This window comes from Melanerpes formicivorus, unplaced genomic scaffold, assembly GCF_026170545.1.
Source record: "Melanerpes formicivorus ecotype bairdi unplaced genomic scaffold, bMelFor1.0.p_v2 SCAF_14, whole genome shotgun sequence".
In the NCBI taxonomy this organism is placed as follows: domain Eukaryota; kingdom Metazoa; phylum Chordata; class Aves; order Piciformes; family Picidae; genus Melanerpes; species Melanerpes formicivorus.
In genome coordinates this window covers 7,150,502-7,164,634 of record NW_027142366.1, presented here as the reverse complement: position 1 = coordinate 7,164,634, position 14,133 = coordinate 7,150,502, and the positions used below count along the sequence as shown (strand labels likewise).

Genomic DNA, 14,133 nt, shown 5'->3' with positions numbered 1-14,133 from the left:
TATTTCAGGTACTTAAAACTGAGTCAGCTCTCTTACAGTTACTGTCTTTGCTAGGAGTGTGATATGGACATGAAAGGGCTTTTCACACATTTGTTAGTGGCCAAGGGGGTGCTATTAGGTTTATGATAGTAGCTGGGTCCCATGCCTGTCACAAACGTAACAAAAAAGAAGCCCTAACTAACTTTCTGGCTGCAGAGAGCAAGTGTGCAGTCTGTCATTCTGACCTGCATTTTTCACATCAGGAATCTGTTATTATGAGTGCCCAAGGACCATGCAGCCACTTACAGAACACTCTGATATCCCAGAACAAGTCATGCACCTTTGGCAGTGGCTCAGGAATAAGCAATAAAACTGAAGCTCTTGAGAACAACAGCTCTTTGCCAAGGGGAGGGACATTTTTAATGCTGAGTGACTATGACTGAAGATAAGAGTTTGACACTAAAGCACTGAGAATACAAAGGACACCACTCCTAATCAACAAGCTTGCTTATAAATACAATCCCTGTTTAGGAAAAAAAAAAACCCAAGCCCAAAGTAGTTCTGCCTTGGAAAGTACTTCTTGACAAAAACCTTTGGGTTTACTGGATCATTTGTTATCCTAGATGATCCTATCCTGTTTTGAATGTATCAAGTTAAATTACAAAGCCCTTTCAAGGTCATGTAATTTCATTCAGGGAGGAACTGAAGCTCTAGGCTCATCTGGGGGAATGTAAAAGTTCAATGTGTGAGATGAGCCCCCTGAAAACATCATGGTAAATGCCCTCATGTTCAGACATTTATCTCCCTGTCACTGCATTGAAGAAATGATGTCATAATTGAAAAACCTTATGCCCATGATCCCCAGAGAGTTTAAATCAGAGGTGGGGAAGGTGTGTCATGTTTAAAAAAATAAATGGCCACAAAGGCATGTTTGTTTGAAAGCCTCCAAGGTACTCTGAAATGCTTCATAGCTGGGTGCAAATCCTGTCTGAGCAGGAAGCTGTTAGTGGAAGATAGTCTGAAACAGGCATAATATTTATACAGCTTTGAACGCTATGAATTTGAATTGAATATGTTTATCTAAGCAGATTTGAGCTGTTGGTTGTTGCATTTTTTAGAAGAGCTTTGGTGACTAGCTAGGTAATAAGTAACATGAGAACGAAAAGGAGAAAAGAAATAAGACAAGAGGAAAAAAGAAGCTTACACAGATTAGAGTGGTCCACTACTTCACCAGGTATAGAAGATGTGGAATCTTTACAGCACATGTTGTGATTCCACCAAACTACTGCTAGCAGGTAGCTCTTCATGAGCAGGTTACCAGCACACAAGTGCATTAACTTAAAGGGGTCTTTTAAGACAGGAGAAAGACAACATAATTAGACAGTTTGGTTCATTGGAAGTACCTAGGCTGTTCTCAACCTGGACAAGTCAGTTCCTTTTTTTTTTGAGAATAAACACACATCCAACAGTATTTTGGGTGACTTCCATTTCCAGTAATATTGTTGTAACATAGGAAAAGGAGGTACATTTGTCTTAAGCCATTTTCTTCTTCGAAACAGACAGCAGAAGGAATAGAGAAATTACAGGAGGTAGTGAGTTTAGCAAACCCGCACATAAAACAGGCTTTCATAAGAATAAAATGCTGCATTTACAGCTGTAAGTGTATCCACCCATATACAGTTAAAATTACAAAGCTACTTTTACTGTTTTTCAGGCCTTGCCATTTTTTAGTTCAGAGAATGCTCAAGTGCTAGACTTAAAGTGGTTAACCTCATTGCATTATAAACCCAAACCGTTCATGCAGCACTGGGCTTTTGCCTCATCCTAAGTGAGAAAGTTAAACTTGGCAGTTAGTGCAACCAAAGTGTAGTTGTGCTCTTCACACTGTGTATGTTTTGAGTGGCTTGTAAAAAGAATATAGAAGTTCATGGCTCTCCCTGGCAGCTTCTTGAGATGAGTGAAGAAAACATGATCTGCAACATATCTGGCCACAGCCTGACCCCAAATGAGAAGACAAGTCTTTGTCAGACAGTGGAGAAAAGTCAAAGTCAGCTACCTGGAAAAGAAACATCAAAGAGAGAATTTTTAGTTTGGGATCCTACTAGCTCAAGTGAATTCAGCAAGAATACTTTGGGCCAGAAATGGCACTTGGTCCTTGACTGGTGTCAGTCAGTTACCAACTTGAAACAGACTTTTGATTTATACTTGCTGCACACATGGTTCATAGGCAGTCTCTCCAGAGCTGTATTATTCATACTGTAGCATGATGTAAAATGTATTAGGCACTTTCCAAAGGGTCACAAAAGCTGCTTTTGATTTAGGAGATCATGCTTATTACAAATACAGTAAGTGAGAGTAGCAGGTGAAAGCTACACTAGAGATGGATGGGAGCTGGAGAGATAAAGGTCACATATGAGGGTCAGTGCAGCTTTAGGTAACATGCCCACCTTTTGTTACTACCCTGTAACCTCTCTCACTATCTATCCCCCTGCTTGCTTTCATGTAACCACTCTGAAGTAGAACTCCTGGAAGGGATGATACCTCAATGTAAGCACCTGCTTGGAGATATTAACAAACTGCCCATGATAGCTGTGGTGACTGGAGTTACAGTTCTCTGCAGCAAGGCAGAAGTATGCCTGTTGCTTAAAGTGCTTGGCTACAGGGTTCAGATTTTTCCATGGAGCATACCAGGGAAAAGCTCTCTCTCTTTGTTTGGCTGGGAATTAAAGAAAGGATGTGGCTGAAAAGTATCTAATTGCTACTACAGCTCAAAGTAAGAGTAACTGAATACCTCCACAAGATCTTTTTGTGGTGTGTTACTTCGAAAGGTTGCGTAGAGCACCAGTCCTAGCATCCCTGAAGCCAGAGCGATGCAGAGCAGGACAAAGAAAGTTGGGTGGATTCCTAGAAAAGAGCACAAGGCCACATTCCTGGGGTGATACAATACACTGAGAAGAGGTAACAGTGAGAAGGAAGTGATGTTTTAGGAGAAATTTTGGTATTTTTAGGACAAAGGATGTGTAACAGGGAATAGATTTTTAGCCCAGATTACTTTAAGTCTTTCTGAAGTCTCAGAAGTGGGAATGCAGGATTGTGAGCTCCTTCCCTTTTTTAACCCTCTTTTCCCTTGACCAGTCTAAAAAACTCCACCTAGTTACCTGTGTTAGCCCTAATTCCCCAGAGTGTTTGTACCTCTGTGGTCCCCCAAGAAGACAGGAAGGAAACTCAACTTCACAGCAGCTAGAAGCCGCCAGCGAAGATGATTTGCACACTTAGCACTGAATGAACACCAGTGCCTTCTGGAGTGTGCTGCCCTGTCTGTATACAAGTGCTGGCCCACTGTGAAATGGTGCACCACTCTGCATGACAGCCTGACTGTCCTCTGGTCAACTCCTCTTCACTTGGCCACCTACCTACTATCTCAGGTGATTCTGGCATGCATGAGCATGCCTGGGGGAGCCAGCAGGGATTGATGACTGGAGGCAGCGATCAGTAATGAAACGGAAGCCCAGACAAAATCTACCCTTAAAAAAAAATCTTACCTAATTAAAAAAGAATTGAGACTGCTTAATTAAGGGAGTAGTACAGACATATATGTTTTCCTAGCTATCCTCTCTAACTACAAGAGCCAAAGTATTCAAACTGGAAAATATGTAATTTAAGTAACTTAACCTCCCCAGGAAACTTATTAGCTTCAAGATGCTCTTGAGACTTAAGGGTTCAGCAGGATTCAAGAAGATCTGAGCAATTACAGTAGGCACATTATAGGTTCTCCTTTCCCTTCCTCTTTCCTATGCTTTTAGGAATTTATACCATTTTCCATCTGCAGCCTGGTACATCCATCACTGACCCTGATGCGTTTGAGACTGTCAGTTCCCTGGGAATCTCCATGCTTCTCAGACCAGCTGCTCCTCACCTGTTGGCCGCACTTCTATTTCATGGTAGGTCTGCAGCATCATCACACCCTTCTCCACTCGGACGCTGAGGCAGTACTGTCCAGCATCACTGAAGGTATGGCTGAGATTGTAGCAGGAGCCGTTAATCACCACCAGATGGCATTTCTCGCCTTCAAGTGGAATGCACTCAGACTTTATGAGCCAGCATAATGCCAGTGGTGGGCTGCAATGATAAAATAAAAACCCAAAATCAAAAGTTAGGTGAAAACTTTGCAAGACATTTAGCAAAGAGCTGATGAATCACATGGGCAAAATAGCATAATAATTCTGAAAAGAATAAAGTTAATCTAAATACAAATAGAGGAGTTAACTGCACCAGTTTGGTTTACAGGGTGCCAGATGAAGAAGTTCTTTGTGATGCTTCTGTAAAAGCAAGCCTTTCAGCTGAGAGCTAAATACCTGTGTGGGGTCACTGGCAGGTCATTGTGTATAGAAAATCCTGTAGTCCTTCTCCAATAAAGATAAAAGGAATTTTTATTTATTTAATTTCAACTTTCACTTCCAATAGAGTATAGGTTGGTTGTTCTTCTCACTGTGCTACTGAAGCACACACAGGACTTTTCTGGTCAAAATAAACCGCACAACCAAAAGGGGAAAGAATGTAAGGAGAGCTCTGTACAATGCACCATTAGCTGGCAAAGGTAATTAAGTTGCAAGGATCACCATACTCCCTGACAAGAATTAAAAGGTTTTTATTTGGTATCAGGCAATTTAGGTGCAATCCACTTCTCACCACATCTAGTTGGTGCCTTTTATTTACACTCTCAGACCCTAGTCCCAGCTGATTCTGGTTGGACTTACAGACTATGGACATTGATTCTGACAACAGAGCATTTTGTTACCCCATCTTAGCATTTTGTTCCTTATCTCTTTAGGGCATTCTCTGCTAAAGAAAGCAGCATGTTTATATGTTTACCTAATTTTTCTAGCTTTGTTTTAGATAATCCATCTCTCAAGCCTTTGTCATTGCTTCTTTATCATAAGCTCCTATTGCATCAGCTCTGTGGCTAGGAGATTAAGTCTGGCAAATATTGTCCATCCTGACACCAAGCCTGCTTTTAGGGATGTCAGGTTTGCTTGTACTGGTTTTTGGCTGTTCACATTTACTTGTGTACCATCTCCAGTTGCTACTCCTGCTAATGTGCCATTCGCTTTCAGAATGCAAACTGTCTGAGGACTATTTAGGACTTTGGCAAATGATTCTGTCCTGGGTGCTGCTCCCTCCATCCCACAGACCTGTTTTGTAAAATTATTTTTTAAATCCAGCATTAGCCTTAACAGCTCCCAGTAACAAAACATGAAATTGTTCCACTTCTGGGCAATAACTTCTATGGTTATGGAATTTCTATGTTGATGAAGCTTTCTGAGCTTTTCAATGGTATTTAGAATGCTACTACCATGCAAAAATGCTTTGATGCATCTCAGTCTCAAGCTGCGCCAGGGGAGGTTCAGACTCGAGGTGAGGAGGAAGTTCTTCACCGAGTGAGTCATTCGGCATTGGAACGGGTTGCCCAGGGAGGTGGTTGAGTCACCGTCCCTGGAGGCATTCAAGAGGAGATTGGACGTGGCACTTGGGGTCTGTGTTGATAGGTTGGACTCGATGATCCTTGAGGTCCTTGCCAACCTAAGTTATACTGTGATACTGTGAAATACTACAGCTTTTGAGAGCCTCTGCTAGGACTAAGTTGCTCATGACTCTCCTGTGTACCCATAAGGGAAGAGTTCTTCACTCTGAGTGTGGCAGAACACTGGAACAGGCTGCCCATGGAGATTGTGGAGTCTTTGCCTCTGGAGGCATTCAAAACTCGCCTGTATGTGTTCCTCTGTGATTTACTCTAAGTCATCCTGCTCTAGCAGGGTAGTTGTACTAGCCACTTCCAAGTTCTACCATTCTATGATTCTGTGATAATCTTCACTGCATGGAGCCCCTCTGTCTTACTTCTCTTACAGTAATCTTAACTTTGCCAGAACTATCCAAGGCATTACTTTCATGTGCCAGCCAAGGATCATTGCTATGCAACAAGGCTCTGAGTACAGTTTAATGGTGGGGGAATCAATAAAGGCAAAAAATTCAAAGGGAAGTTTAAAATCTACTTTTCCCCACTATTTTTCTTTGGTTAGTTCTCTTGTAATATTCTCTTTACAAAGACAGAAAGATAACATTTCTTTTATACAGGAGGATTCTACTCTTCCGTACTTTCAGATTCTTAGAGTTTGTGGTATTTCTAGTCAGGAAAAAGCAATATTCAACAGCATTTTGTTCAAAGGGAATTTCTTTTTTTGTTCTAAGAAACAGCTCTGTGAGGTGCACTTGACTATTTTAAGGAAACAGTGAGGAAAACCACTTAAAAAGACGATGCCTTTGGAGAAAGAAGTTCTGTTTGCCACTTACGTGCCATTGATACGAAGAGATAAACTCAAATTTTCCATTACATGAGTCTCTCTGGAGCCCACTACATCAATACTTTTAACAGCATCTGAGAGGAAGGAAAAAAAACAAGTGTCTCACACTCCACATGTAAACTTGAAATTCATTGCTTTTCCAGTACAGGTTTGTTTTCATAGACTTCATAGATTTTAGCTCCATCACTCACACAAATAATAACGTCTGTCTCGCACCCAAAAAAGAAAACCTACAATAGAGTTGTAAGTGTTCTGGATTTTTTTTTGTGATTTCTTTTTAATACATAACCAACTACATTATTAATCCTTTACATTTTTATTGATGTGTTTATTAGCTCCTGCTTCTGATCAGTTCAATGAGACTTCCCCGATGCTTATTGTAACTAATTTATTTTTCAGGGCTTGCTAGCATAAATGAAACAAATCCTCCCTAAGTTACAGCAAACATTAAATTGTAAGTTTCAAGTGCATGTGAGACTTTTGTAAAAGACAGTAAGACTTTGGGAAATTAAAAACCAGAAGATCTTACATATTTTCCTCCATTATTTTCTTCACTAGTACAGCACAGAGTAATTTTGCAATGGAAACACTTCACTGAATAATGTTGACCAGTTCTTGCATGTGAAACAATACTGAAGCTGTATTGTCACATTACAGGTAGACTGTATCTGTATGTATACAGCAGGTTTTGTTTTGAGTATGCAGACTGTTTTATAATTACCTAACAGCTCCAGAGCAGTGGTAAAATCCCCAGTTTTCTGCACTGTTTGTCTTTCGTGTACGATGCTCCCAACTTGCTCCCATTCAGCTATGACTTTCAGGTGCACGGTGCCATTCCCCAGGGTAGAGGAGTTATAGTAGACAAAGGGTTCCTTGGTAATCTGATAAACTCTGTGTGCAACACAAAAAGATTTAGAATCAACATTGCCTTTTATCAAGTGCTTGCCTATTTCTGATTTAGGAAGGGTAGGATTTAGAGGGTAGGAGAGCTCTGCAGAGGGACCTTGACAGGGTGGACAGATGGGCAGAGTCCAACAGCAGGAGATTTAACACATCTAAGTGTGTTCTACACATTGGCCACAACAACCCCATGGAGTGCTACAGGCTGGGGTCAGACTAGCTGGAGAGCAGCCAGGCAGAAAGGGACCTGGGGGTACTGGTTGACAGTAGGCTGAACATGAGCCAGCAGTGTGCTCAGGTGGCCAAGAAGGCAAATGGCATCCTGGCTTGCATCAGGAACAGTGTGGTCAGTAAGAGAAGGGAGGTCATTCTGCCCCTGTACTCAGCACTGGTTAGGCCACACCTTGAGTACTGTGCCCCTCAGTTTAGGAGGGGTGTCGAGTTGCTGGAAGTGTCCAGAGAAGGGCAACAAAGCTGGCGGGGTTGGGGGGGAGGATGAGGGGGATTTGGTTTGGAGGGAGCTGGGGTTGCTTAGCCTGGAGAAGAGGAGGCTCAGAGGAGACCTTATTGCTGTGTACAACTACCTGAAGGGGGGTTGTAGACAGGTAGGGGTTGGTTTCTTCTCCCAGGCAGCCATTGGCAGAACAAGAGGACACAGTCTCAAGCTGCACCAGGGGAGGTTTAGGCTGGATGTTAGGGAGAGGTTCTTCATAGAAAGAGAGATTGGCCATTGGAATGTGCTTCCCAGGGAGGTGGTGGAGTCACCATCACTGGAAGTGTTTAGGAAGAGACTTGATGGGGTGCTTGGTGCCATAGTTTAGTTGATTAGATGGTGTTGGGTGATAGGTTGGACACAATGATCTCAAAGGTCTTTTCCAACCTGGTTAATTCTATTCTATTCTAAAGGGACAAACTCTAATATAATTTCCTTATGGACAATGCTATGGTCAGCTGTGACTCTGATCTTACTTTGTCCATATCAGTGAGGATTAATGGTTTTGGTATTATCAATAGAATAAAAATCAGTATAAGACCCAGAGTTTATCTATGGCTTTTCAATCAAAGAAACCAAAGGTAATGCTAAAAGAATTCACAAAAGGAAATAGGAATAGTCAGTAAATTAAGAAAACTACCTTTATAGCAGGCAGACCATAAGCTAACTGAAGCACCAAAGTGGGAGAAAAACTAATTAAATAACTAGTGTTCAAAGAGTAAAGCTTACATTTATCTTTGTATACACTTATTTGACATATATTCATCCTCAGAAAACTGAATGTCAGTTTCGCTCCCTACTGCAGGGTGGCTTTATCCATGGACTCATGGCTTTACTTCTGTCAGTTCTGAGCTATGTTAGGTTCCCTCCCCGTCCCCTTCTGTTTTGTCTTCTTATGTGAGACCTATTCACGTTCAAAAGCTCCTCAGTAGGCTGTGGTGTATTTGAGTAGCTGGTCACAGTGACAGCTACTTACTGCTCAATCACAAGACAGTATACTGCTTGTTTTCCTTAAATGCACATATTCAACAAAATCAACCTGCTAACAGAGATCTGCTGGCAGAATGATGTTTACAAGCTAGAACACAGGAAGTTCCACCTCAACATGAGGAGGCAGTTCTTTACAGTGAGAGTGATGGAGCAGAGAAATGGGCTGCCTATAGAGGCTGTGGAGTCTCCTTCTCTGGAAGATTTAAAAACCTTTCTGAATATGCTCCTGTGCAGCCTGCCCTAGGCAATCCTGCTTTGGCAGGGGGGTTGGTTTGAATGATCTCTAGAGGTCCCTTCAAACCTCTAATGTTCTGTGATTTACAATAAATGATATTTTTTCCTATTCATTCAGCTCAGCTCCTTGCACACACAGTAACACACCTAAGCATATTTGAATAAAAAAATGGTAGGTCTTTAAAATCACCATTTAGTGAGTATGCAGTGAGTCCTGTGTCAGAGTTTTCATAATTCACCTGGCTGAGATGCTATGAATGTACCAACTCACCAAGATGTGCACACACTTTGTTCTACGGACCTAATCAGGACTTCTCTCTAGATGAGCCTCTCAATCCAAACCATCTTGAATTCTCATTAAAGCAAACAAAGCACCCACACCTACCCATCTCCAAAGTCCCAGCTGTAGACAAATGATGCTGACTTGAAGTAATTACTTGGGTCGTGAAGACAGAAGGAAATCCGAGTCATGGAGCCCATGTTGGAAGTAGAACCACGTGTGATAATTCTGCTGTCTTCTATCTGGGCAATGGTAAGATTCCCTGTGATAAATTCTGCAGAATAAGATAGGAAAAGGAGGACAGCATATATCACTTTCACAGCATGTTCCATGTGAGTATTTAAATGTTACTTAAAATCCATTGCTTAAGTCTGTGTGCTAGTCCAAGTGGCTGGTTGTGTTTTATATCCATTACTTGGTGTTGTTACACGTGTTAGTGAGGCAGGGAATTTAAATTGCTTATTTAGGGTTATAAAATGGGTCATGATAAAGCTTCTAATGAAACTAAGAGAAATAATCCTGAACTTACCCATTTTTTACTATTGATTTAGGAGGAAGTGGGATTGAGATCAGGCATCTAGATCAAGAAATTCAGACTCAAAACAGTGTAGACGCCCTTCGTGATTGAGGTTGTGTTTTGTCTTTGTTCTGTGCATTTTTATGTTGCTGATTTTTGGGGTTTCTTTTTAGCTACTTCCACAGAAATGAGAATTTGCCTTCTGTGCATAACAGATGTGCTCTAGATTGTGAAAACAGAAATGGTAACATTTTGATTTTGATGTCTGCAAGAGATCCTGTGCTCCAGTTTCTTTTTCAGGACTAGCAAAGGCTGATCTGAAAGAAACCTCTCTAACCTATGCAGAAAGAGGTACTATGATGACACACTTGCTATAAAATTCATGAGATTAATTATCACTAACAGACTCTAAGGATTCATTAAAGTGGGTTAACTGCTCTCTTGATAGTGCACAAATAAGAATTATGATTTCTGCTTTAGAATGGAGCTTGTAATGCTAAACTAAACAATACTGTAGTTTATATGAGATACTTGCAACTACCTACCTTTGGGCCTCTGTGAAGACCCTGTGGTTGCTCTTGCTTGGGGAAGGCAGAAAGGCACAGTGGGATCTTACTTTTTACAGGTATAGAAAACTTGCATCCCTTTTGCTTGCAGCATGGGAATACAACAGTGCAAAGTGAGAAAGCAGGAAGTATTCAGCGAGGCAGTAGTGCTTTAGGAAAGATCCTGCGTATACTTTCATAAACACTTACCCAATAAACTTGGTCTTTCCTGAAAAATCTCAACAGCTGTTCTAAATGCCAGCTATGCCCTATGGTTACCTCCTGTGCACATCATTATCTTTGGATGATACCTGGGTCTATTTTGGAGTGTACAAGTAGTAAAGCACTGGGACATAGGGGTAGAGGGAAATGGTTACCAGTTCTTGAACAAAGGAACTGTAAGATTCTGTCAGGTGATATTCCATGTCAGTCAGAAATCAGGTTAACCATACCACACCATTGGGAAAAACAGTTGATTTCCCCTGCTGCTGCTCATCCTAACTTTAAGAATAGAAATGCTGGGAAGTGGTACAGGTTTTTGGAGTCTGGACATCACTGAACAACACTGATGGCTAAACTGCAGCTAGTTCAGTTTCCCTAAGTAACAGAGATAGGGAAACGTGAGCAGAATCACAGTTACTGCCTGAATGTAGGTAGCTACAGCATGGCCCAGGTTGTACAAATGCCATCCAAACCCACTTTTAATCAAAGGGCTACACAAATCAAACTGTTGGCAGAAGCCATATTTCTATCTGGCTTTCATTTTCCTGAAACTAGCAAAGCAGTAAGCATCCTGATGTGCACTGAAGGTGTGGAAGTTGTGAAGGCACTTTACCTGTAATCTCAAGCATGGTGACATTTCTAGCAATCGGCCGACATAACCAACAGTTTTTACGAGTGACCCAGACAGATACAGGATAAATCCCAGGAAATTCACTGCTCACATTAATTACAGAGCTAAAACGCTGCTCAGATTTCTCTATCAGAATCAGAGGAGCATAAATCCAGTTGAAGTGAAACAAATTTGACGTGTCGCTGTTGTTCTTCATACTCAGGCTGACGTGAACGGTAGCTTGAGCTCCTGATGTGATGGGTCCATTGTTGGTTATTTCCAGACCATAGTCCACTGTGAAAATCAGAAGACAAGCAAAGCACAAACTTTGTTATATTGCATTTTTTATTTTGTCTGTATATTTACACTTTTTAACTAGTTGCTGTATGTAGGTGACTCACAATGACACTCATCCTAGTAAAGACTTTACCTCCTTTTCTGGGGTTTTTCTTGCCATGTAAAGACCTGGGACATAAGCTGTAGCATGTACATGTGAGTTTTAACAAATAGCATTAAACAACATGTTAGACTAAGTCCCAGAAATGTTAATAGTAGAAAGGAGCTCTGAAGAGGTTTTATAGGCAGAGGTGGGCACTGGCTGTAGGTTCAGTGTCACTAATAATCTAACATGGTCACTAAGACTCAGCTCTAATCTCTGTCCTAAGAAAATGAACTAAAGAACTTTTATGTAAGACTCCATCCAATAGATTCCTTTGTCAGTGCTGTTGACCCACAAGTCTCTCCCACCTTCTTCCTGACAGAATAAAACCCATCAGTACTATCTGCTCCTAGTACCAACAGTACTCTCTATGATCCATCATTGCCTTCCTTTTTTCAGGAATCAACCAAAAATCCCAGTGTGAATTAAACTTGTACCATGCCCTAGTGGCAAATCAGTTGCCATCCAGAGAGACCTGGACAATCTCAAGAAGTGGGCCCAGGTAAAGCTCATAATGTTTAACAGGACCCAGTGCAAGGTCCTATGCTTGGGTCAGAGCAACCCTTGGTATGAATACAGGCTGGGGAGTGAAGGGAATGAGAGCAGCCCTGTGGAGGGCTTGGGGATACTGGTGGATACAAAGATGGAGATGAACTGGTTATGTGTGCCTGCAGCCCAGAAAGCCAAACCTATACTGAGCTGCATCAAAAGAAGCATGGCCGTTAGGTTGAGGGAGGTTAATTTTTTTCACAATGAGAGTGGTGAAACACTGACACAGGATACCCAGAGAGGTGGTAGATGCTCCATCCCTGGAAACATTCAAGGTCAGGTTGGATGGGGCTCTGAGCAATCTGATCTACTTAAAAAATGTCCCTGCTCACAGCAAGGGAGTTGGACTAGATGACTTTTAAAGGACTCTTCCAACTCAAATCATTCTGTGATTCTGTGAAACAGCAAGGCATGAGAAGCACAGGGCCTGTAAACAGCGAACCACCTCTGATGCTGTGGATTGCTCATAGTTATCTCTTCTGCAATGTTTACACAAGCTTGCTCAGCTCTTTCAACTACTGCAATGGGCAGACTGTGAGAGAGATTGGGGTTATGGACATATATGCATTTTTCCCCATAAAATAGCTGCATATATTAAAAACAAGCAAACAAAAACACACCCCCCAAACAAAACAATCACTGAAAGCTGTGAATTGGGACAGAGCTGGAAGCAGGATTGGGTTGTTTGCCTCCCACATGGAGCATGTTTCCTCCTTGCACTGGTGATCTGTTTGACTATCCTCTCACCAGCGAGCAATGGGGTGATAGTAGGCAGAGCAGCAGAGCTGTGGGGATTTGCATACTGATGACTTTTCTTCTCTCTTTCAGGAGCGACCAGATTGCCAACAGGGACCCGAGATACTGCTTTGTAAGTTGCACTTCTCACTCACCCATGACCTGGATGCACAAGGGCTGTAAGAAATATCTGTAACACTACTGCCTGTTTCATGGCACAAAGAATGGCCTTGAGTTCAGATTTTTGACTTAATCACAGAAATGCTTGTGACTCAGTGAAATCTGGCACAGAGAGGTTTCAGGTCTTTGGAAGATTCAGGCTATTCAGGGCAGCCTGAATCTTCTAAATTCTGAATGTTTCAGCAGAACTTTGGGGGGGGAAAGCAGCTACCTCACGCTTATCTAGCACTTCGCCTTGGAAGTTATCACGGTGCTTTACAAACCAGGGCCATACTGAAGCCCAGGAGCTGCAGCTGTAGATAACCCAAGGTCACTCAGTGAGTCACTGGCGGAACAAGACATTTTATCCAAAACAGCGATTTCTTCTACCTTTCCGACCTCTCTTTGCAGAATGCAGCACTGTGAGGCTACCAGAGCGAGGGACAGAGGCTGCCCGTGTGCCCGGTGACCCACAGCGCTGGATAAGAGGAAGCAGAAGCGCAGCTTTTGGTTTAGGAAGTGCGAGCAGAAGCCTGGCCCCCCGGGACGCCCCCGCCTCACTGCACGCACCAAGGTCGCAGCTCCTGAGAATAGTCAGGGGTGGCGAGAGGGTGCCCGGAGCTCTCTCCATCTCCTGTCATGGCTATCAAGCCCGCCCAGCGAACCACCACCCCTCAAGTAAAGCAGCTCATGCCTGAGGTATGCCATCCTCGCCTGCTCCTCGGGAGTCGCTCCCCGGCGGCGATGACAGCGCAGACCGAAGCCCCTTACCTGCCGCCGGGTCGGCGCGGCCGAGCAGCAGCAGTAGCACGCAGGTCAGCCGCAGCATGCTCGGGGCGGCGGGGACCATGGGCAGGCACCGACGGGCTGGGACTGGGACTAGGACCGGGACCGCGGTCGGGTCTCCCCGCGGTGGGAGCCGGCGCTACCCTGCAGGCCGCCCGCGGTACTGCGGCACCTCTGTCCGCGCCCCCGGGCCGCTCCCCCGCGGCAGCGCCCAACCAGCCTCTCCCGGGGGAAGGTCCTGCGGGAGTGTGTTGCCAGCGTAACGAGGCTGCTGCGGAACCGCCCGGGATGTAGACAAATAATATAAAAAGCACAAATGCTGCCCATCTGCACAGA

The 14,133-nt window shown here is 43.2% G+C and overlaps 1 protein-coding gene across 1 annotated transcript; it reads right to left on the bottom strand.

Annotated features, from left to right (window-relative positions):
- Positions 1-513: 513 nt before the first annotated feature.
- On the bottom strand, positions 514-13,855 carry TMEM130 (transmembrane protein 130). The gene is made up of 8 exons (XM_068147393.1): positions 13,783-13,855; positions 11,133-11,423; positions 9,341-9,509; positions 7,060-7,229; positions 6,328-6,412; positions 3,896-4,098; positions 2,771-2,883; positions 514-2,035 (listed from the first exon to the last, which is right to left on the bottom strand). Exons 1-8 carry the CDS (start codon positions 13,838-13,840, stop codon positions 1,859-1,861), a joined length of 1,266 nt encoding a protein of 421 aa, XP_068003494.1. The 5' UTR covers positions 13,841-13,855; the 3' UTR covers positions 514-1,858.
- Between the last annotated feature and the right edge of the window lie 278 nt (positions 13,856-14,133).